Raw genomic sequence first — 24,335 nt, 5'->3', positions numbered from 1 at the left:
TGGCTCTGCGCGGAGTAGGAAGCGTTTAACTACCTTTGAAAGACATTTGATACATGGCAAGTCGGGCTTTGCGGAGTTTATTTTCGTCGGCGTTTTCTTCTCGTTTTATGTGTTTCCACCGACACTCCTGCTACGCCGTCCAGAGCAGCGCATTGCACCTGAGACACTCACCTGAGATGGAGGAACAACAAGCGGCACACTGAGGAAAGTAGTGCCCAGCTCCAGAAGTCAACAAAGAATATAATATCTAAGATCTAAAATCAAACTGAGAACTCTTCGAAACTTGTAGAATTACAAATTATTATAACTCATAAGGAAAGTTGGAAAAGTGTAGAGAACCTTTAGTTCTTTTAATAAAACTGAAAAGAGAATATTTTTATATAAAGGACTCATGATTAACCGCACTTTTTAGTTAACAAGATAACCATCAAATAGCTGGAACTTTGCTCAACACCCTGATTTCGATCATATTTTCGCACTCTTTTAGTTCTGCTATCGATACGCCAGGCAGAACAGGAAGGGAGAAGCACGGAACACTACCAGATGACTTTCCGTTCTGCCCAGCATTCACATCGAAATTCCTCGCCATCACGCCGGGAGATACAAAGCTCGGGTCTCTGGCAACCGTTAAGATAATCATCAATGAATGCGCGAATGGGTGAATGAGTGTGTGAGTGGAGAGCGGGTAGGTGAGCGAGTGAGGAAGAGGTGTGTTAGCCACCCAACCTGCCATTGTTTATATCCCGTGGACTCGGCTGTTTATGGCCGAAACGTGGGACCGATATTCCATATCAAAGAAGCTTATTCAGTGGCCAATTAAATCCGCTGGCGCTTCGATCGGTGAAAGCATTTCATCTGCCGCCAGCCACCACTTTCGATGGCCAGGGCCATGTGGAGTAATTCGTCTGCATCAATCAAATGCTGGCGGATAACTTTACGATTTTATGCAAATTTGCAGACTTTCGATGCCTGAGAAGTGGGTCTCCAGAATTATGCTAATTGAATTTTGATACCTACTTAAAATATCAAGGCTAATAGACTCGTACGGAAACATTAAACAATGTTGGTGTTAAATTTGTGAAGCAAATCGGCCTGGAAGCTGTAGTTTAATCAGTTATGATGTCGAAATCACACATTAATAAGCAAGTTTGTCTTAGTTAAATTATAATTACTATAACTAACCTTCTTATATTCATATAAGATTTGAAATTTCGGATGTTTCACTATAATCAATTAAAATTTGTGGTTATTTAATACATATTATAGTTCTAAGCACTACAAATTTATTTAAATATATATTATATATTTTTTTTATTTTATTACAATATATATATTTCAAAAGCTTTCATACATACTCTTAACTAACAATACTAATAATAATCATATGTCTAAATGTTAAGTATACGCATCAAGTATACGTCTTTGGGAATTGGAACGCAATTGAATGTGAAAAGCTCCTTAGACACATCCTAAACTCGGTCATCTAACTCCTTAAAAGCCAGAAAGCAACAGGTGGCTTCATAAACTTCCCGCCACTGAACACGAGTCACCCTACCTTCGCGGCAACGGCTGACCAAAAACGCAGCATACTTTCAGGCTGCTGGATTATTTTCGCTGATTAAATAAGTGCTTATTATGGGAGATTTAATTTCATTACCTCAAAAATAGCACTAAATGTTAAGAATGCTTCCGGTGCGGGGCTGCAGCCGCCTCTTGTTTGTACCTGCGCAGTGGGAGAGGCGAGAGCGGCCAGGATCCACAGCCACAGCATCCGAGCCAGCTGATTTTCAGGAGTGGATTGCAAGCGCCCGACGTATAAAAGGGACCGAGGCAATGGCATTCCAGTAGTCCTGTTCAGCGATTCCTCCCCAAAAGTGCCAGCGAAGGCCCACAGGCAGCAGCAGCAGTATCCGCAGAAAAGGAGGGAACTTTTTGCAGTGCAGAGCAAACGTTCTTAAAGCGCCCAAGTACGTGTGGGTTTAGGCTTAGCCGTGGCTTACAGTGCCGTGAATTGTTCCAGCTTGCTTAGCCCTCCTCCCAGCACCTAGATTAATTCCATTTCGCCCCCTTTTGTTGCACTCACGACACGCCTGCGATGGTAACTCGTTTAGCGCGCCAAGCGAAGATTTCCGGCTATATCCTGCCACATCCCGCAGCCCGCGAAGGAAGCGTGAAGGACGCGCCAAAGGGTAAGTAAGGCAGCCAGGCAGCCAGGCAGCCGCTCGTCTCATTTGATTGCAATTAAAAGAAATTGCTTTAATTGCGAGTGGTGGAGTGTGTGCGTCGCCGAGAGTGGGGACCTTCCCTTGGCAAAGGCTTGCCTCCTTCGGTGGCATCAACAAGCTGCCAGACGCACTGAAAGCGGACTCAGGGGGCGCGAACGGGTCTCCGGGAGCTGCGGGCGGCAGGCAAATGAAATAAAAACAAATGCGAACCAAACTAAAATCCATAAATTGATTTTTCCGCCCGCCAAGACCGAGTGGAACCATCCGGGTCCAGGTGTCTTCACATTTTTACACTTTTCTGTGTTGCCCCAGACCACGAGCCCAGAGCCGTGTCGAGCCAACCCCAGCAGCACAGCAGCAGAGCTAGACAATTGCAAAACACAGACTCGCCATCCAGCACAGCCGCCTTAACCCCTGTGCGCCCGCTCTTAACCCACACAGCTGCCCCTGTCCAAAGCTCAGGCGAAGCCGAGCCAAAGATGTGCGAGAGCAGCAGCCGTGCCACATGCCACATGCCACAGCTGTCGGCGTGTGTGTGAGTGTTGGTGTCTGGCCCGCAGCCCCTTTCAGAGTGTGTGCCACACTCGCCGTCTGTGAGGACTCGGGCTGTGACGTAATGTTTGGGGGTTTTTGAACTGAAGCACTGTGGCGCAAACAGGGGCACAGGCGGCGGAGCACCGAGGCATTGAATGCTTAGGCTCATCACGGCTTCGGCTTTAATGGGCACTTCGCCCAGGGCCACCTATTCTGGGGCTCACCTTTAATCGGGTGGGATATCCAGTAAGCGGCCTGGCATTCACAACATGAAGCAAGTGCAGCTCAAATCTCACTGCCCCTAACTCTTTCTAAAAACTAAGTGACACCTTTAGTCCAAACAAAAGCATAGGAAGGATTTGGGGTGAAGGGCTTGGCACTTTCAACTTTAATTGCAGCACGTGCAGTTGGTCCTGTTAAGATATCACCTTCTGTAGTCGAAGCGAGCACCAGAATTATAAAGGGTTTCTATGTAATTAGCCAGGATATCAAGTGAACTAAAGCAAATGCAAATGGCAAGCATATGCACTTGGCAGAGTAAATTCCATTCCCCCAAAACATTCACCTATGAGGTAATTGTCACCTTTGGCCGAAACAAAGGCTCTAAAAATCCGGCAGGATATCAACATCAATTGAAACATATTAGTCATCAAATTCACATTCTGCGGTTAAGAGTGGCTTTGTAATTAGCCAGGATATCAAGTAAACTTAAGCCTTGTTCGTGGTCGAATCTCAGCCCACAAACCTTTTATCTAAGAATGAATACAATCTTTAAAGAGCTGCTCTCATTTACTTAGTGTGTTGTTATAGCCTTACCAACTTTAAAAGAAAGTTTGCCGAAGCTTGTTTGCAAATAACTTTTCATTCCCCAAAGTGTTAAATTAGTCTGATTGTTTTGGCTTCACAACTTGGTGAACTTTATTTCCTCATGGCATCGCACCTTCAGAGTATAATGCTAAAGTGCAGGGATTTACTCTGCGCTTTAGAATGAATTTCTTATTCTGGCAACCATTAAAATAAGCTTGCATAAGTGCTTTTGGCTTATAAAATGAATTGAATAATTAAGAAATTCAACCATCAGATGTAGGCCAATAGTTTCACAACAATGAGAAACAATTTTGTCTGTGACAGCTACTCCAATAAAATAAAACAAACGAATTATTGTAAATCTATCCAAAAATTAATTATTATTAATTAATAATATCAATGCATTCTATTCTTCTGACTACGTCATGTGCCAATGCCTTTCATTTACGTTATTATGAAACAACTTCCCCAAATAACCAATTGGCACCACCGACAAACCCATCACTCATCTCCTAATTGCTAATCAATCACCTTTAAATTTCCTAAAATATATTGAATGTCCCATTCGACATTTAAGAACTGTCAGTTAAATGAAATATATGACATGTATCTTATGTGTTACACACTGTATTAAGTTTTATTTTACATGCTTATTTCAGGAATCCTGACTCAGGATTTTTATTCATTCTATTTGTGCCTCATGCGTCAACCTAAAAATCATCACAAAACCAAGTATTTTGTATAATTCATAAGTGAATTCATACATATGCTCTGTACTAAACACACGTGTGTTTCATAGTTATTTTTAAAGATAGGTGCAGCCCCTTGCAATGCAAAATTCTAGTTAAATAGATACACATTGCTGAGCACACAACAAATCATAAATCAAATCTAATAGACCCATTCGGGGCGAAACTCTAAACCTTCGGCACCGTAGAATTCAATAGAACTCCTCGTTGCCATCCAGACATAACAAATTGCATTTATCACCATCCTCAGGCAGCCGCAAACTATTTATCGTGTGGGTCAATTGCCACCTCTCGAGGATGTGCCTCAAAATAGCAGGGAACTGAGGTGGGCGGACAGCCGAGGAGGCGGGCTCTTTCGACAACTAAATTGAGTGCTCGAGAGCTGCGCCACCGCCGAAGTCGTGCAACCTTATTGGGCGATGGAGGCCAAAAGGAAAATTATTGATTTGGCTCGGGCCGAAAGTAGGCCACTTCCTGGCGGGCAGCACAAATGAATGCTAAAGTCACCACTTGACCGCAGCGTGCACTTTCAGTGCGCTCCAGTTGACTTAATTATGACAAACTGGAGACAGTTAAGCCCTTTGTTGCCGGCCATGGGTGGGCCACCCACCCAGCCACCGCCCACTTGGCCTGGCGCAACTAAATCCGACCTTGTCCACCTCCCCGCGGGGGCAGTCGATAAATTAGAGTCCGCCGAAAACTAACGAGCGATACATAAATAACCCGGGAAACCCAAAGGAAACTGAGGGATAAGAGTCAACTGCATTAAATGCCAACTGCACGGTGAGAAATGAGCCAAGTGGAAAGCGGACTGGGGAAAAAAGAAAAGCGTGAGTGCCAGTGAATGCCAGTGAATGCCAGTGAATGCCAGTGAAGTTAATTACAAATGTCCAATTAGGAAGCTGACAAGGCCAGGGTGTCCGGGGTGTCCGTGGTGTCCAGGAGCGGAGCGGAAGCCCTCTTTGATGCAATTAAAAACGCATCTGGCCGCAGAAAGCCGAACAAAACTGCACACTAATCGCAGATGCCAGGCGAAAATTGCATAATTGCAGACGTAGCATCGCTCCTCCATGGTAACCCAATACCACCCTATACCACCCATTCCACCCCCTTTTCCAAATGGACCGCAGCATGTGGCCGAGGCGTATAAAAGGGTACAAGAACTTCCTGCAGCTGCTGTGGCCAAAACTTTTCGCCTGATAATACGAAAATTCACAATGCGCTGCGAAGTATTCCACACTTTTTCGGCATTTTGCAGCCTCCCCGTCGCCCATTCTCTTTGTGATCTACCTAGAACTTGGGCAATAAAATACAATTTATGGTAATTTATCTAGCTTACCCGCTAAGCCCCCTCGTCAATGGCACAAATTTTTTAATTAATAAATAAATGTTGCGGAAGTTATATGGCAGTTAGGCGGCGTGGTGTTTTGGGGTATTATGCTGTACGTGTATAATTACGCGATTTGGCAGGGATTAAGAGGGGCCTGACAAATGCCGCTGAGCCTGCCCCGCCAAGGACGCATTAATGAGGCGCCCGACGGTGAGCCACGGGGGCGAGGCATCCACACAAAGAGCCGGGATACCACTTAGCCCTTATCCCTCAGAGCATACAGTCGGGCCCAGATCATTTATATCCAGTAACCTAGCAAAAAATAAATGGTGGGGCCATTAGGCAAGTAAAATGTTTTGAAATTCTAAACAAAACCTTACATCTAAGGGACAATGGAGATTTATCTTCGAGGGGTAGTAAATAAGTTTTAACTGCTCCAATAAAATAAAAATCAAGAAATGGGAATCTTTATCATTATAGTATTTATCAAAGGTCTAAGAATATTTGTTTTATTTTATTGATTTTTGTGGGATTATCCCTGAAATTAAAGTAAAGCTCCCCAAGTCATTAATATCTGGTAACCTTAACAAGCAACGAATAAAATATTATACAAATTCTAAAATACTTGTAAAGCCTTAAATATAATCTTATCTGATAAAATGAATATCAAGAAATATTTGTCATACAATTTTAAAAAATTCTTGGAATAAATCTAATACTTACCGATAAATGAATATATGCCAAATTTATGGTATCAGGATTTAAGATCATTTCTAGAGAACTGTTAACTAGAAACGGAAATGATACATCATTTACTACAAAGTTGTAACTTTGTAAAGTAATTTTAATTGCTTTAAAAATATTCCAAATATTTATTTATTATTTCGAAAAGTGTTTGAAACAACATATCTATAATATACATTTTAAAGTATAGGTAAAAAAATAATATTTTTCTGGAAATAGAAAGGTTTAGGTCCAACGAGAAAGATCCAATGGTGTATACTAAAAGGAGAATATAAAAAGGATTAGGTCAAAAAGAATGTATACTATGGATTCATAAAAAATTTAGAACCTTAATAATGGAAGATAACTAGCAAATTCATTCACAATTTCAGTTGAAATTCCACAAGGCCTTTTCGGTAGACCTTTCACTGTAGACGCCTACTGTCGGCCAATGATTCTTCCTGTCACTTACGCTCCAAGGAAGCGTGAAAACGCATCCCTCCCAGGGAGGGATTGCCTCCACTTCCCCAGCCCAATCCCCGTTGATTATGATTACGATTTGGAGGTTCGCAGTAAACGAGCTCGGCCACAAATGGCCAGGAGGTGTGGAAGAGGATAGACGCCTGCGCCTTCAAATTGGATGCATAAATATTTCCCTTTCCCCGGGTCCTTTGCCTAATTGGCGCGAGGATTGCGTTGCCATTTGCGATTCATTGTGTCCGCCGGCCACTTGTCAGCTACAAATTGCATTTCGAATTCAGCTGGCCGGCTTAAGTGAAATCAAGACAAAGCCGGCGCAGCTCGAATGCAATTGTTTCCAGCGTGGCGCCTGAGAAATGTTGCAATCGGCCCTCGGGCGCTGCTTTGCACACTTCTCAAGTGGATAGGGTGGGTGGGATTGGGCTAGGATGGCTAGGATCGCTAGGATGGGGCGGGACTTAAAGGGATTACGGGCGGGTGGGCACTGGGAATCCATTAGTAGCGCATACGGTTGTTGATTCCGCCAAAGACCGTGGCTCGCACTCGCGCCTTTTCCGCACATCGAGGTGCCACTGGGTGGTGCAGGTGGGCAGTGGGTGGTGCTAGGTGGCTAAGTGTCCAGGCGGAATTCACAGTTGGCTATATCATTCGGTTTGTTGGTACTTTGCCAGCAGAATAATAGATTGACTTAAGCTTTGTGTGGAATTCAAATAACTCGTTAGCCCCCTTCGCAGCTATGGTTCACTTTTTATCCGTAGTATAATTGCAGGATAACGACTGTTCGCTGTCTGTGTATCCCTTGAATATTTCAGACTGGGGCTAATTTAAGGCTAAAAGTATTTAAAGCTTCAAACCTTATGATTTCGAGCTATCAACGTACTTAACTTACTTTCTAACTACTTTTTAACTAGGTGAATATAGGGAACTCCGCTCTATAGAGTAGTTCCATAAATCAGAGCTTTATTGCCGGCTAGACTTAAGGCTTCAAGCTAAGCACATTAACAGTCTCGAATTGTCATTTCAATTACGTGGTTCTAGGGAAACTTTAGGTTGTTTACCATACTCGTAAAAACCTAGTGCTATCGAATCGTGACCACTCCACATGACCGGGAAAATCAGTGGAAATCATCCGATCCACCGGATTTATGGACCCGCAACACGGGTTGCCATCGCTTAATAATAGTAATTCTGGCCTAATACACTAATCGGCCAAATGTCATGTTCGCTTCTTATCAGCACTTGAATTACGAGGTCATTATCGGCGAATGAGTAGTAGGAACAGATGAGAGTAGCGCGAAATATTCGCACAGCCGAGTGACAAAGTACAACGCGGCGATAAGTCTGGTATAAAACACTACTGCACTGCAGAAAACATATGTATTTTCCCAGTCAATTAAAAAATTACGAAATGCCATTCTTAAGATTCTTAGAGTTCAAGAGGTCGAGTTTCGTTAGAACAAGCTATAAAAAGTATTTCAATTTGTATTTGATATTATTAAAACACTGGATCTTTTATTTTACGGATAGGGAACTTTTATAGAACAAAAGAAAGCAAATCAAATTACCTAAAAAATACAAGTTATTTTAAAAAATATATAAATTAAAGTAAGCTAAGGTACTTTTACCAAACGTTTTCAGTTATTTCCCTCAGTGCATGTCCCGATGAGGGCCACTCGAAACAAGTGAAGAACATTCCCCCCAACCCCCGCGGAGAAGCGCTGGCCGTGTCTGTGCTGATATCTGCATCATAAATAATAAAACATAATAATTTGCCTTAATCGAATAATGACCCCCAGCCATCGCGATGGCGTCGCCACCACGCTGCGGCCACCGTCGGATCCCCAGATCCCCCAGATCCGCCAGATCCCCCAGATCCGCCGTCTGGAATACGAAACAAGGCCGGAGAGCCACAGCCCCACCAGGGAAGTGGAAGTTCCCGCAGGCAAATTATTCAATAAAAGCCACAAAAACAGCGAAATAAAAAATATGGGGCCACCTGACGGGCCGGAGGGGAGGGGGCGTTGGAGGAGGAAGCCTGAAATACACGTGCTACGGTCGGTAAAAAATAAAAGGGGAGCTCCGCAGAGGAGCGGGCTGAGCTAAACAAATAACAGAGAACTTAAAACGGATTGCAAGTGCAATTGTGTCCCAAGTACAGGGGGACAGCGCTAGGGTGAACTACGGGAAAGGGGTTTTAGAACGGCGAATAATTCATTTGCCACAGTTAAGTAGGGATGGAGTGTCAGGCCTTCCTACATTTTAGAACGCTTCTTAGAGGTGATTTAGTTAAGGGGATAACAAGAAAATTATAAGAAATGCACCATATAAGAAAAGATACATATTGATGGATACACTGAATTTCGTTGAAACAAAAACAAATTTGTTTTAATTTTTATTTTTAAGTTATATATCAATTTCTATTGGCGAAGGATGCGTTTAAAAGATGATTTAATTTATATAAATATTAAAGGCTTCCCTACTCGTTTTTTGGATACTATATCATAACATTTTATCATAGATGTTTATGATATGTTATGAATCGCTTCGCTTTGGTCTGCATTTCTTTTTACAGTATAATTTAGAGTTCGTTTTTCGTACTAAGAACTTACTCTACTACTCCTGGTTCAGTCCAGCAGGTGACTCCTTTACGCTGATTCACGACAGCTGGACTTGTTTCGGAGGCGATACCAGACGTGAGTGTCCGTGCGCTGGGCGCAGACCGCCGTGAATCCCCACAGTGCGCGCCAGAAGTCGGTCTCCAGCTCGATCTTAGTACGCACTTGATATATACAGCTCATGTCTGGTAAACGTGTTTCAATATTTGTCACTCGATTCGGCGATAATGTCAAGGGAAAACACCAGTAAACGCTGGCTGCCAAATGCCCTAAAATTGGGGAGAGGTGCTCGTAAAACAATCAAAGCCAGTCAGAACGGTCGTAATCGTTTATCACAAAGAGGTTTTCAGCGCAGTGAGTGTGTTTGGTCGCCCAGTTGTCTTCCCAAGTGGACGAGCCGAAAGCGACTTGCAAATCACCATTGCCGCTTACGCCGGAGAGTGGAGCAGAGCGCTGTTCGGAATCAGTCTCAGTGCCGCCTGGTCCGCGCGCGATTGTCGATTGTCGGAGAGAAGACTCCGGCGGCTCAGCTCCACCTAGGCAGCACCGCCATCAGCTGCTTGCAAACCACTCCGTGCCCGGTGGTTGCCGACGAAGAACGTGCCAAGACAGAGTGCCAAAGTGGGTGAGGAGCAGCGGCGCAGGGCGGGCTCGGAAAGCGAGGTCCGACCCACCGTAACCGTAGGGTTCGAGACTGTTGGCCCCGTGCAATCGCCACCAGAAGTGTACGTGCGTGTTATTGGCGGCGGTGGGCGGTGGGCGGTGGGCGGTTGGCAGTCAATTTCCGATGCCAGTCAGTTCGGGGAGTTATTTACGTCGACTCGGAACCACTGCACTTGTAACTGCACTGAGAAAAACAAGGAAAAGAGTATCAAAGCTCCGCGTTCCGAAACATAGTGTTCTTAAAAATAGAGGAGATTAAAAAAGCTGCTTGAGCTATTAATACTGTGAGAAGTGTCAACATGTTCCTTGGTGTAGATCAACTCCGAAAAGAATATGACAAGGTCTGCGGGCAAGCGTTGTATACGTATAAAAAGATCAACAAAATACAATATATATAAAAAGTTATTGAGTTGAGAGCAAGTGTACAAGGTGCTATGAGAAAATAAGCGTACTAAACCAAAATGAACTAATAACTGGACTTATTTCTATGAGAACCCTTGACAAGACTGGAATTTCTGGGATCTTAAGTTCTATTATCAAATAGTATTATTTTATCTTCAGTTCAAAGGTTTAATATCATAATCCATTCAATTCTTCACAACGAGACTACTTAAGGTCTTATTATATTGATTACATTTTTCTTTTTTTTTTTAATTGCAGTAACAATTAAAATTACTAATGAAAATGGTTAGTTAGAGTTGTGTAAATCCATAGTTATGAGTTTGCTTGCGACAATAGATTTTCCTTCGTGTAGCCGGCGTCTCGAACCCTTCTTATCGCGGTGGTTACGCTCATCGAACCGGCCGCAAGCAATATAACCACTTGGTTTACGAGTATTTATCTTGACAAAGAGCAACCACCCGCCGATTGTATTGGGCAAGCGGCAACTATGACGCTAATCTTGAGTGTTCCTCAGAAATACAAACAATGTGGATTCTTGCGATTCATGGCGATCCCAAACGCTTGAGAAAAGCCCATCAGAGCTTTTCGAAAGTCGGCAAATATCTCTGCTCGAGGGACGACCTCCGATTGTGCGAAACTGACTTTAAATAGGGGAATCTCCCTGGGCACACGACCTTAATGCTCGTAAATTGATTTTAATGCAGTGATTAAGCATTCCAAGTCAATTGGCCGGCATTTGTTATCAACCTGGAACGAGCGATCTAATTAGCCGAAATGGAAATGGGGAAAAACTGTTTGCACACGACGTGTCTGATTCTTTCCCAAAAAAAAATGGTAAAACATTTCCATCTCTTTGCCACTAATGACATTGCCCCAAATGGCAGCAATGCACGTGCCAAATGAGGCGGCGAAAACTATCAGCGAAAATAAAAGCCCGAAACAGTGACCCAAATGCAAATGGCAATCCGAACCGGAATCCGGAATCTGGAATCCGTCACTCCAATTTGCCAATCCACTCAACTTATTTGGCGCATTCAGTCAAAGTCAGTCGACTGCCGCTGATTGCATTTTGCCACAGCCCCAAGCCAAAGCCAAAGCCAAAGCCAAAGTCGAAGCTTAAGCCAAAGCTGACGTTAAAAAATCTGAAAATCCGGGTTCCAAAATCCGGAGGCAGAGCAACAAGTGGCCGTGAGGGCGAATTCCGTGCTTAAATTCGATTCAATGGCTCTATTAAAGCAAATTGCAATGTCACAACAGCGGCAGATGGAAATTCGCGTGTAATCACCCCAGTCAACAAGCTAATTAAGGCGTATTAATATCGGGTTTTGCGTTGCTCTGGTTTGCCCAAAACCACAGCATTTCGGTGAAGCTGGAATGGGATCAGGCACAAAAAGCTTATGGATAGGGGTCGTCCAGGTGTCCCCTATAATTTATTGCTCTTTTTAGCCCATTAGTTTATTAGCTAGCCAGCTGTTAGCAGGTAAAACCACCTTTTAAGTTCAGATTGGGCGCAAAAACTTAATAAAGGCAGAACAATTTTGATATGATAATGATAAGCCGGAACTTAATTTAAATGTATTTTTCCAGCGAATGTTCTCAATGATGCCAGTGATATTTAAACAGCCGTTCTAGCATAAACTAATCTCACCTTGTAACCCATATCTGTGTTCTGTGCGACTCAAACTAGAGTATTCAAGTTCAGGGTCAGCACACAATAACCTCATTAACATAACTAATCCACAAACAACGATAGACAGACAGTAAACCACAATATAATGTTACTTTTGTGACCACAAAGTACATGCATATTTTATGCAAATTCAGTGGGACTGGCTCAATTCGAAAATTAAACTTGACCAGCAATTTAATTGAATTTACTGCCTGCTTTTGCGCTTATTTGTGGAATTTTCACTTGCTTGCAGAACTTGCCTAAGCCACCACAACTGCCCCGAGTGATTCTAAGTGTCGCCGAGGAGAACAGAGAGCCAGCCACCAGAGCAACTTAACGACACCACCGATCGCAGAATTTGCACCTGCCCCAGCCGCAAGTAGCGACACCCGCAACCAGCCACCACCTGCAACCACCCACTGGATGGATCTGAAGCACAGCGCCAGTGGGGCCGCCGAAAACAGCGAGCACTTCATAGCCACCAGCAAGTCCACAGACATGATATCGCCCAAGGACAAGGAGGGCAAGGCGGCCAAGGCAGCCGGCGGACAGAATGCCCCAGCCGAAGGTAAGACATTTTTATTATAACAAGAACTTACACTTTCTATAAAAAAGAACTCTGCATACCCCTTATAAGTTTGGGAAATATTATAGAATCGAATTAGAATACTCACAATAAAAAGATTTTTAATACCTTTTTAAATATTCCATTAGACGAAGGAGTCTAAAAGTATGCAGTAGTATATGTTAAGCTCAGAAGTGCAATGAATCCGTTAAGAACTCAAATATCCTTTTTTCACAGCATACTTTTAGGCACATAAATTTATACATAAAAATATTTGCAAACAGTGAGTGATATGTGTATAATTAATGGCATTTCTTATCGAAGAAGTGTCAGAAATAATTCTGGATGACAAATCACAATAACAATAACTAATCTGGTCAATTATGATATGTAGGAAGAAAGAAGATAGACAGATAATCAAGGTAGCAACATTGAAAATGGGGAGTGATTTTAAAGGTTTTTAGGTGGTGTGAGGTCAATTCCTGTGATAGTAACTCTAATCAAAATTGTTCAATCTTCAGCAGTTCGGTAAACCACTTGAAAATGTCAAAACATCTGCTTTCATTGTGGCGTGATGAAATACTTTATTATTATCAATTTGATAGGACTTTAATTAAGATGGTAAATAAGTGAAGCGTTATAATTGAGTTTACAACATGCTTCTGAAGTTGGCATGCTTATTTAGAAAGCAATTAATATTAATTTAATATTACACCTTCATGTAAATGATAGCTGTAGCTTGCTCGTTCATCCGAGACAATTTGGAGCGTTTTATTACTGCTTAAGCACATGCATCGTTTGCATTTAATGCCACGAGTAGTTACCTTTTAAATGGATATACACATATATGTGCAAATTTATGTGCACCTGCACTTTGCATGTCAGACATGAACGACCATTTTGGCTTAACTGCACCTCAAGGTAGGCAATAGTATCGCCGTGTTTGTGATTGTGGTGCGGGTGGCTTTGGATGTGGGTGGCTGTGGGTGGGTTTGGGTGAGGGTGGGTGCCAAAGAGTGTGCACAGCGGCAGGCATTTGTATGCATTGCAATCCGCGCACCACACAACCACACACAAATGCACTTGGCAAAAGCCTGCCAAAGCCACAGCCGCACATTCACTTAAAAGCAAGCCTGCCGCAGCACTGAAAAAATATTCTTAAAAAATACTTAAATAATGTCTTTCCTGGGAAAAAAATATATTTATTTAAAAATTATATACTTCATTTTAAAATCGCAAATTGAAAAATATTTTAGGGCTTATTTAAAACAAACAATCCTGTCAATATGTTTTAAATATTTTTTTTTTGTTACCATTTCTTTTACTTTTTTGTTATCAATCATATTACAAAAGGATTTTTCAGGATTTAAAAATGTAGTTCAAATAAAATCTAGTTCATTTCTTATGATAATATTATTTATAAAACAATATAACTATATTTTTTGATACTTCTCTTGTTACTTCACCATGTTCTTATACATTTAATACGATCAACACTATTTTTATAGGATAATTTGGGTTTAAAAAATTGAATAAAAATTAAGGTCCCACTAATTTATTATCCTAATATTATTTATAATTTTTCCTGTGCACTGTAAACACACGCCCGGCCACTGCTCCTGTGTGTTTGTGCATACACGTGCTTTAACTGAAAAAATACAAATAAAGCCCGCCATCAAAGGTTTTGTACATTCAATGCCATGCAAGCCGAAAAGTTAGTGACGTCGCCGCTGAATTGTCGCAAAATGGAACAAAAAGGGATGATAAAAATAGAACCAAAGACTATATATTATATAGTGCACAATCCAACCCATGCAATAACTCGAATGCGCTCAAATAAGCCATTTAATTCGAAGTGCACACAGCGCCTTGCTTACCTATACAATTCGACGGCTTTATTTGTGATCAAACAATTTAATCATAAATATTTGCTTGTGTTTCATGGCGCACAAATGGCTCCCCTGGGCAAACTAAGAGTGCGCACAAATGAGCGAAATAAAAGCAAATGTCACGAGTGCACTTTTCCGCCTTAAAGCGAAAGTTTTCCACTTCATTAAATGCATTTTGGGCCAAAGGGTAAAGTAGATAGTTTGGATTGTACGACATTGCTTTGCGATAAAAAATAATAAGGTAAATAAAGTAGTTTAGTTAGGTGATTTTTTATGTAAAATATAATTCTTTATACATATAAACTGTAATTCTTTTATATTAATCTATATTTTTCGATTAAGCTAAGCTCATCATTCTGGGAAAAAAAGTCTTTAATACAATTGAACACGCAATATCTTTGTTATTAAGCCGATTACCATTTGTATTTCTTGTTTTTATTCTGCGCATTCAATATTTTTGCTGTTAGTGGAAGGTCAGAACCCATTATTCACAGCACTGTTTGTATATTTGTACTGCATATCCAAATAAATCTCTCGTAATTTACAAAGACTAACAACATTGAAAAATTCATGTCGTTGCATAAAATTAAAAAATGAATAGGAGATGGTAAATCACCAGAGAATAATTTAAGCCTCATTGGCATTTTTTGCTTGAAAATCGCTAGCTTTTTGACTTTCGCAGCCCTTAAGTTCGACCTTGACAGAAGTACCAAAAAATCCCTGCAGGCAGAACAGAAAGGGCGGATCAACTTATTATGGTAATGGGGCGAGGGCGCGGGTGGGCGCCACCATTTGCATGGATATTAGTTTCGAAAAGGCCTTAGCAAGTAGTAAGTGAGTAGTGTAATCCCGCCCCTGATCCAGTTAATCCGGCGCAGCTACATGGGGTCCTCGGGCGCAGTTCCTAGAGGAAGCCTTGAGCCGTTCCACGAGCGTTTGAAGTGGCTTTCACCTGACTTTCACTTGGCTCGCATTCTATTTCTATTTCGCAGGCTACAAAGTCTACGCCCGTCGCTGGGCGGTGCTCATTCTCTTTGTGTTCTATTCATCCTCGAATGCCATGCAGTGGATACAATACACCATCATCAACAACATAATAACCCGGTGAGTGTGCGGGCCCTGCGAGGGCAGGTCCTGCGGTTGCGGCAAATCGTGCATCATATTGCGTTAAAAGTTTTCATAAGGCTCATTAAGCAACTTGGCTGTGGGGGCGGCGGCTAATGAATGGGCTGAATAAATTAGCTTCCCGCTGGCCGACAACTGCACTCTCGCCAATTCCCAGTTCCCAGTTCCCAGTTCCGAGTTCCCTGTTCCCAGTTGCCCCCTCTAATAGCAACCTCGCTTTGTCCTGCAGCTACTACGGCATCAGCGACAAGTGGGTGGACTGGACGTCCATGATTTATATGATCCTCTACATACCGCTCATATTCCCCGGCAGTTGGTTTTTGGATAAAGTGGTAAGTGCCTATCACTGAGATAAAAACGTATGAAGAACGTATATGTAGAGATAGAGAAAAAGATACATTTTTTAAGATATATTAGCTGTAAAGAAATTTATGGTAAATATAGTTTCTTAATATTTATAATACATTTATATTACACAAATATATTTATAATAATTTTAAAATAAATTCGGAATTCGGAGATAGATTTTTAACTAAAATACGAGAAAGTATCTTTAAATTATTATATATGATTTATAATACTAATAGTTATCTATAGTTAAGGGCCCTTGCCTTGATATATTCATATATATACTTGTGTAACCTTTGGTTCTACATGAATATTTTAAAAGAAATGATTCTCTAGGACTTTCTCAGTTGAGGACGGAAAGCATTGTTCCTTGGATCTGACACTGCCATTATTAATTGCCTCCATTGTGTTACTTGCGTGTCATCAACAGGGTCTTCGCATAACCGCCCTGGTTGGCATCGTGGGCACATGTGTGGGCGCCTGGATCAAGGTCTTCTCGGTGGATCCGTCGCTCTTCTACGTGAGCTTCATTGGCCAGTCGATCGTGGCCCTGGCCCAGGTGTGCATCCTGTCGCTTCCGGCCCGACTGGCTGCAGTTTGGTTTGGTCCCGATCAGGTGTCCTCGGCCACCAGCGTGGGAGTCTTCGGCAACCAGGTGAGTGGGTACCCATTGCAGGCGGAATTCATGGCCATGATGCTGCCTTGTAGCTGCTCCAACATCGTCTTGTGAGTTAGTGAGCCGTTGAATTTGCATTAACACAGAAAAGGCAGTGGGCCGCCGCCCCTTTGGGCTAGATTGATGTTGTAGATTGGGGCAAGGACGAATGGGACCCACTTCCGGTGGGGCGGAAGTGGCTTGCGCTGACATTTCTGCAGCCGGCTCTCCTGTGAATCCTGGCCAGGCCAGGCCAGACCGGGCCAGGCCAGGCCAGACCGGGCCAGGCCAGGCAATCATGAAATTGCCCAAAAGAGTTGCGGACAGCCGTGCACAAGTTAAACAAAACTGACAACGGCAGGGTCGACCCGCGCCACGCCCACTTTCCGCCTCAATGGCTCCCAATGGTAATGCATGCGGAAGGCTCTTTGAGTGGACTCAATGTGGCGCACTGCATCCGCATCTCTGGCCAGCGGCAAGAGGTTCAATTTATTCAGCAGCGACAACAAACGAAACGACCTCTCCGAAATTCTCCGGTGCTTAAGTGATTGCCCGCCTGGATGGACGGCACCCAATGGATACCTTCGCCCGTGGTCGTCCACTGGGGCTGGACAATTGAAAAGTGCGGTGGATGGGGGCAGGGGAAGGGAGATGAGGTGACCCAAGGTGAGGTGCCATGCATTATGCGGTTGCAAGTGCACAGCTCGAGATTGCGGTGAACCGACCAGTTGATTATTTGGCTTTTGAACTGAGACCACAAAAATTCCGAAAGCCAATCTAAGACACTTTCATTAGCCATAAGCCAATTTGGAATGTGTCAGTGCAAAATGGTTTACTCGGGCTTTTCCTCGAACTAAGGTATGTGTCACGGGAGGATGGTTTATTCAGTTGTTTTCTCAAATTAAGGCCAATTTTTCCATTAAGCCTCAGATGCAGAAAACAAGTTTTGCCTTGGAAGTCTGAGCGGAAATAATGGTTGATCTGGAACTATTTCGGGATGTTGAAAGGTGTTTAAAGTGATGTTTAATTTATTGTGTTTAGTTGAAGTCTTAACAGAAAAGTATATATATATATATTGCTTAAAAGAGATAACAAATGGCTAGACATTTTTGATAAAATATTTTCTTTAATTTCATTATCTACTTTAAAAGGCCTGTGATTACATCTTAAAAGGTTAGAATAATTTTTTTTGGCTATTATTGTTTAGAAATAAATCTAGTTGGTATTAATTAACTAAAGGCGATACCCACTACTGTACGTTTATCATTCCAATTTCACATACCAAAATGTCGGAATAGTAAATTCATAAAAAGAATAATTAATGAATAAATGATATATTTTTATATTTTATATATTTTACAAACTTATTTATTCTGCTTTTTTTATTTATTCAACTTATTTATACTGCTTCTTTAAAATTCCATTTGAAAGTGGCACCCTTTTGACCGTAAATGCAACTTGCATATGTCAGTTTCTTGATAAATAATAAAATCTTTCAACGATGAATTTTAAATTTTTGTCATCAAAAATGAGTAAATTTGTTTTATTTAAGAGCGAATTTAAAGCCAAACAATGGCCAACAGCCCATATCACGGCATTGTAATGCGACTGCAGTTTTGCTTTCGACAGGTTATGGGCTTAAACACCGCAAAACAATTAGGCCGCTTGCTTAGCCATTAGCCAACAGTGTCAGGTGCGGCGGTGATGAATGACAATGGCTCTGGGAAATGGGAAATGGAGAGTGGAAAATGAAAAGGGGGGCTGTGCATCGGGGAAACGGAGGGCGAACAGTTTGCTCTTTATGTTGATTTACGAGCACATCGGGCGGCAGTGCTGCAAGTGCAATAGGGGGCAAATAGGGGGCTCAGATATCCACAGGCACCTCTCACCTCCACAGCCACCTGCTCCTCCACACCCACACCCACACCCGCTGACATCCCGGCAAGACACATTGCATCCTAAACGCACCTGTGCGTCATATTTGCCTTTCACTCGAGTGCAGATGAAAAGGCTTATAATTTCCGCTTGTCACAGGTAGGAAGTCACAATGGGATGTGACAATGTGGGGCTACGTGATGATGACGACGACGAGCGATGGTGTTGATGGTGCACACTAGTGGGTCAGGATGGCGCAGGGCTTTAAAGTCAGCCCGGGTAATCTCTTGTCGAAATGCCAACCCGAACTAGTGCCCCCCAAAAAAAAGAGCCTTCATAAAAAACGCAGCGCGGGGCCACGTAGATGGCCCACATACCGAGTGACATTGAATGCTGAAACGCCCAGCCAGCCCAGCCAGCCCAGCCACCCACTCAATCGCCTTGGCAGCCTTATCTGGCAAGGACGACGCACCACACGCTCTTGGATAAGGCTGCCGCTCCCGCTCCAGCCACCCCCAAATCTCGCCTTTCTGACTGGCTGAGCCGAGCCGAAGCGGATTTGGCGGAGGAGCATTGTTGCCAGAGTGCTGAGCAAACACAGTTTCTTTTCCCCCGTTTTTTGCACGTCCTTTTTTGCCGGATGGTCATGTAAACACGGCCGGAACGAGTTGTGCCGCCAAGTCGAAAATAACATTCTCCAGGGCCGCCTGCGAGCGTTCCGGCGGAATGGAAACGGGGCTCAGACGCTCGGTTCCGGGAGCCTCGAAGCCTGTCTCCGCCTCCAGTCGGCTCAAATATTTATTCCCGATACCGTGGAGGGGCTCAGGAGACTGCCGCCGAGTGTCCCACTCGAATGTCCTTTTTGGGGTTCCCTCGTAAAAGTCCAAATAGCCGGAACAAAGGAGATGGACGAAAAACGGGCTATGAGCTCCTGGCGTCCTCCGCCTGGCTTATGGCCCATCCTTCGGGGGAAACACATTTATGCAAATGGTTGCAATTCTATGAATTTACCCAGCCTCTTATTGCCACTGAGTGTTTCAAAATCACATTTCTGTTTTTACTCGATTATACCAATCCCAGCTTTATGGCCGAGCCAAAGGAATTATTCAAATTTATTGTAGCTCCGCAAATTGAATCCTTGACATGTATTGTTTTATATGGCGGAAATATGGCGGGAAGGCTGACCAATTTGCATTTCATAACCGCATTTTATTTAATTCGAAGAGTTTCAAGGGTATCACGTTCTTCCAAAGGAATCCTGGTTAATAGTCGTTCCGTATTAAACCAAATCGTTAAAGGATTGGGATTTCCTCAGTGGATTTTCAGTGTCAAGATAATGAATTCCATTTCGTTCGCAATTGATAAATATTTTCCTACCTGAGCGATTTTTCCTCAAGAGATTTGCCATTGCTGAAATCACACAGTTTCCTGCTGTAATCTACCTCAAATAATCTGCGGTAGACTTTTAAAGGTTTACCCAGATTAATGGGAAAATTCGGTTTATTCGGGATGTTCCTGATCCTTCGACAGTTGAGCTGCCATAAAATCAAACTACCAACCCGGCAAACAATCTCCTTAAGTAAAGATGACAGCGGGGGAAAACAGATTCTGTTTGCTCCACCAAATGGGTGGCCCAATCTGGAGCACGGACCACCTGCTGCTTGGGAATCGGTGTCCTGCCTGTTTGGCCACGATAGTGCCAAAAGGTTTTCATTCGCCGTCAGCGGGAATTGAGTTTTCCCCTCGCCAGCATTTCACTCCTTTGTCTCTGTTATCGCCAATGAGAAAGGCTCCGCTGGTTTATTGTGTGTGAAGCTGAACTTTCCACCGGGCTGCCATTTCCTTTGTTCGCTTAAATAAAAACAATTGGGCCTTTGCTGATTATTTGCCAAACAAAAGGAGGTGTCGGTGTTTCAATTCAATTAAAGCGCGAACGCGATCAATAGACTTCAATAAAGTGGACAGCACGTTATGGGATTGCATTACATTTCCATATTTCTTTAACATCTGTTTTCAAGGTAACCAATATCTCAATTTCGGTTCAATTTTGCTATGGTTAAATGCTTCTATGGCTCAATTTATTTTCCCGACTGTCAAATGTCACATGGTCCAAAATACCGCCACGGCCACTAAAACCGATTTATAGCCATTTTAAGGAAAAGTGAATAACATAACAGCAATACCTATTGGAACTCAACTAACAGGTACTCTTTAAAGTACAATACTCAATGAAGAATAAATGTTTTGTTCATGGTTTTGAAATTCATATTATTTATTGCTTTCTGATAATGACATTTTATATCTTTCTTATAGTTTAAATAATCCACACAATGTTCTAAAAAGCAGTAAATAAAAAACATCAATCTATCAACTAACTGATACCCCTTAAGTATAATATTCTAGGAGAAGGATTATTGTGCTGGGAGGGATTATTTTGCCTTTTTCTTCTGCTTCCTTTACGTTACATAATCCACGTGATACCCTGTCAGTCTTTCAAAAAAAATGTAGGAAAATAACTAAAAATTGCATGGCTCAACTTTTGTGCAATGGCGTGTGCGGAAAAAAGCAAAGCTGTCACAGACCCGAGGCCGGGGTGTACATCTATTTTTTTCGCCCGTAAAACAGCGCCACAAACTTTGATGAAAACAAAAACAGAACGGCAACCGAGGAGCAGTTAGTTACTGGGGAGGTTGGATCCGGAAGGGAGCAGGAATATATATCTAACCGGGCCAGGCCCACTATAAATCAATTTCACAGTTGCAGCGTGAATAACACCAGAAAAAGGGTGGGAGACAGAGAGTGAAAGTCCGGAAGAGGAGCAAAAATAGCAGCGGATTCCGAGGCAGCAGCAGCGGAACCGGAAACAGATTCCGCTTTAAGCAACTTGTGTACAATCGAGACATCCGCCCTCTTCCTTTCTTCCAGCTGGGCGTGGCCGTTGGCTTTGTGCTGCCACCCATGCTGGTGCCAAATTCCCCGGATCTGGAGACGGTGGGCAGTGATCTGCAGATGATGTTCTACTACGTGGCCGGTCTCACCAGCGTCCTGCTCATCCTGATGGTGCTATGTGAGTGCTTCCATTTAACACTTCATAAAATTTATGTTAAGTTAAGGTGATAAAGTGGGGTCATAAACAGTCGACAAAAGTAAAGTGGTTATATGCTTTTAACCATTAAAAATATTTTATATCATCCATTTAATCTACTAACATGCTTAGTTTAACGGTTCCTGGATGTTTAAACACACTTTAAATTAAGAGGTTAAATATCTGAAATTTTATTTAAGGTAATCAGTAAAGTGAATATGAGGGGTTATCTTAGTGATTTTTATGTTAACCAACTATAATTTTTTTATTGACATTTTAATACACTATCATGCTCATTTAAAGGGCTGTAAGGATGTTTTGGAAATATAATACGTATCTTATCTTCCTTGAAAATGATTATTAAATCGTATGACAGCTACAAACTCAAGAGATATCAGTTTGATTGCATTTTAAAGTTAATATAATATAATAGAAAGATATATATTTTAATTATTTTCTAAATTAAATAAATATAATGTATTATAATTTTGGAATACCAGTAACAGCTTTAAAAATCTTACCATCTCTCAGTTTTCCAGGACAAACCGCCCACGCCACCCTCCGCCGCCCAGGAGGCGGCCCAACTTTTGGAGAGCTCCGGGGAAGAGCAAGTCAGCTTCATGCAGTCGCTGAAGAACCTGATAACCAACCGAAACTTCATCTTCCTGCTGCTGTCCTACGGCATCAACGTGGGCGTCTTCTACGCCATCTCCACGCTCCTGAATCCGGTAAGAGCCCGGGCCCTCCTCGCGCGATTAATGAGCGGTTAATGGGGGCTAATTGCTGGGATTTGTTTGCAGGTGGTGCTGAAGTATTATCCCGGCCACGAGGTGGACGCCGGCCGTATTGGCCTCAGCATCGTGCTGGCCGGGATGCTGGGCTCCGTGGTATCGGGCATTGTGCTGGATAAGACGCACAAGTTCAAGTAAGTACAACAATAAACACAGCTCAAGGGCCTTCCTCCGAGCATGCTCGAAACTCATTACGCATACGCCGCGTGGCCCCGATGAGAGTGGGCTGCTTGAGAAAGTTTTGGCTCGGCAGCTGCAGAAGTTGTTATTAACTGGAATGGGGGGCTCTCGATGCTTAATGAGCGGTACTCAATGTGGTTAAACCATCTATCCAGGGAAACCACGCTGGCGGTCTACGCGCTCTCCATGGTGGGCATGTGGATCTTCACCTTCACCCTGGACACGGGTCACATCGCGGTGGTCTATCTGACGGCTTCGCTGCTGGGGTAAGTCAATGTTGAAGAGCACTAAGTACACCTTATATTTAAGTTTCACCAATTTACTGGAAACTATGTTGTAAAACAATATTTGAAAATAATTCTTAGAAGAAAGCCCTGCTGAACATAAGATATCAATTTATTATTTTTAATACAGATATATTAAGTGGTCAAATTCAGAAGAGGTGACAACTAATACTCTTAAATCACGAGACTTTAACTTATATTAAAAGATATAAAAATAAAAGTTTTTTCTTATGGTGTTCTTTCCATTTTCATTCATCTTTTAAAAGACCTTTACTTTATTATTCAAAAAGTATGTAGCTCTGATGAAAACGGTTTTATATATAAACAGAAAATATTTATCATAAAAATATATGCTTAAATATTACTTAAATTTTAAAGTCCCTTGAATATCTGTTATTTAATAGTCAGTGATATTATAAGTAGAGTTTTTTACATTTGTTATTAAAGTCCATAAACATTTATTGCATCGATCAAAATATGCTTTTAAAGGATCAAAAAAATTTTCCAGTCCAAGTGATTTTTAAATATTTCTTATTTTATTTCAGTTTTAAATAATTTACTAATATTTTTTAATAATTAAAATAGTAGGGAACATTTTTTCCGAGATTTGCCTCCAACTAAGACAAACCCCTTTGCAGCTTCTTCATGACCGGGTACCTGCCGGTGGGCTTCGAGTTCGGGGCCGAGCTGACGTTCCCGGAGCCCGAGGGCACCTCCTCCGGCCTGCTGAACGCCTCCGCCCAGACCTTCGGCATCTGCTTCACGCTCTTCTACTCGGAGCTGTTCACCACCTTCGGGGACATTGCCGCCAACATAACCATGGCCGTGATGCTGATCGTGGGCACCATCATTACGGCCACCACCCAGTCGGATCTGCGGCGCCAGAACGCCCAGGTGCCCGCCAGCGGGGCTGGCAATCCGTAGGGAACTCAGGCAGGCCCGGCGACTGTCTTTTATGTATAGTATTCTACGCATATCGTTTTACCATTTAATTTATTTAATTGTTTACTGTACATTCCGTTGTAGCCTTAAGTGTTGAATTTTAAAATGTTCATTAAAGGTGCATAGCAACACGCAGAACACGAGCACACGCCACACACACACGAATATGAGTAGGCTTAGGCGGTTATTTTTTAAATTTTATATTGGCCACCGATTAAGGTTTAGTGCCTAGGTTAGACGAATCTAAATTCAGCAGCCCCAAGACTTGCATCGAAATTCAGCTTTACCTTTGCGTTGCAACTGCACCAAACAAAACAGCCTCACAGAAACAGACAAGTGTTACGCATAAGGAAGTATCCTTCAGTATTATACCCTATACCCCTAATAATCTAGCGAACG

The 24,335-nt window shown here is 42.5% G+C and overlaps 1 protein-coding gene across 8 annotated transcripts; it reads left to right on the top strand.

Annotated features, from left to right (window-relative positions):
• The first annotated feature begins 1,949 nt into the window (after positions 1–1,949).
• Positions 1,950–24,084, top strand: LOC108030150 (feline leukemia virus subgroup C receptor-related protein 2). Of its 8 annotated transcripts, XM_017102872.3 has the most exons (11): positions 1,950–1,967; positions 2,112–2,189; positions 12,451–12,765; positions 15,644–15,755; positions 16,006–16,108; positions 16,555–16,779; positions 21,580–21,721; positions 22,271–22,467; positions 22,540–22,664; positions 22,866–22,976; positions 23,633–24,084. In XM_017102872.3, the coding sequence occupies exons 3-11, from the start codon at positions 12,621–12,623 to the stop codon at positions 23,916–23,918; spliced, it is 1,446 nt and encodes a 481-aa protein (XP_016958361.1). In that variant the 5' UTR covers positions 1,950–1,967; positions 2,112–2,189; positions 12,451–12,620; the 3' UTR covers positions 23,919–24,084. The 8 variants fall into 8 exon arrangements, with proteins under 8 accessions (XP_016958361.1, XP_016958362.1, XP_050743216.1 ...); XM_017102873.3 differs by lacking the exons at positions 1,950–1,967; positions 2,112–2,189 and adding an exon at positions 9,570–9,651; XM_050887259.1 differs by lacking the exons at positions 1,950–1,967; positions 2,112–2,189 and adding an exon at positions 9,604–9,620.
• The last annotated feature ends 251 nt before the right edge of the window (positions 24,085–24,335 follow it).

Source organism: Drosophila biarmipes, chromosome 2R (genome assembly GCF_025231255.1).
Source record: "Drosophila biarmipes strain raj3 chromosome 2R, RU_DBia_V1.1, whole genome shotgun sequence".
Classification (NCBI taxonomy): domain Eukaryota; kingdom Metazoa; phylum Arthropoda; class Insecta; order Diptera; family Drosophilidae; genus Drosophila; species Drosophila biarmipes.
Note: the sequence above shows the minus strand (reverse complement) of the source record. Positions and strands in the feature narration are given on the sequence as shown.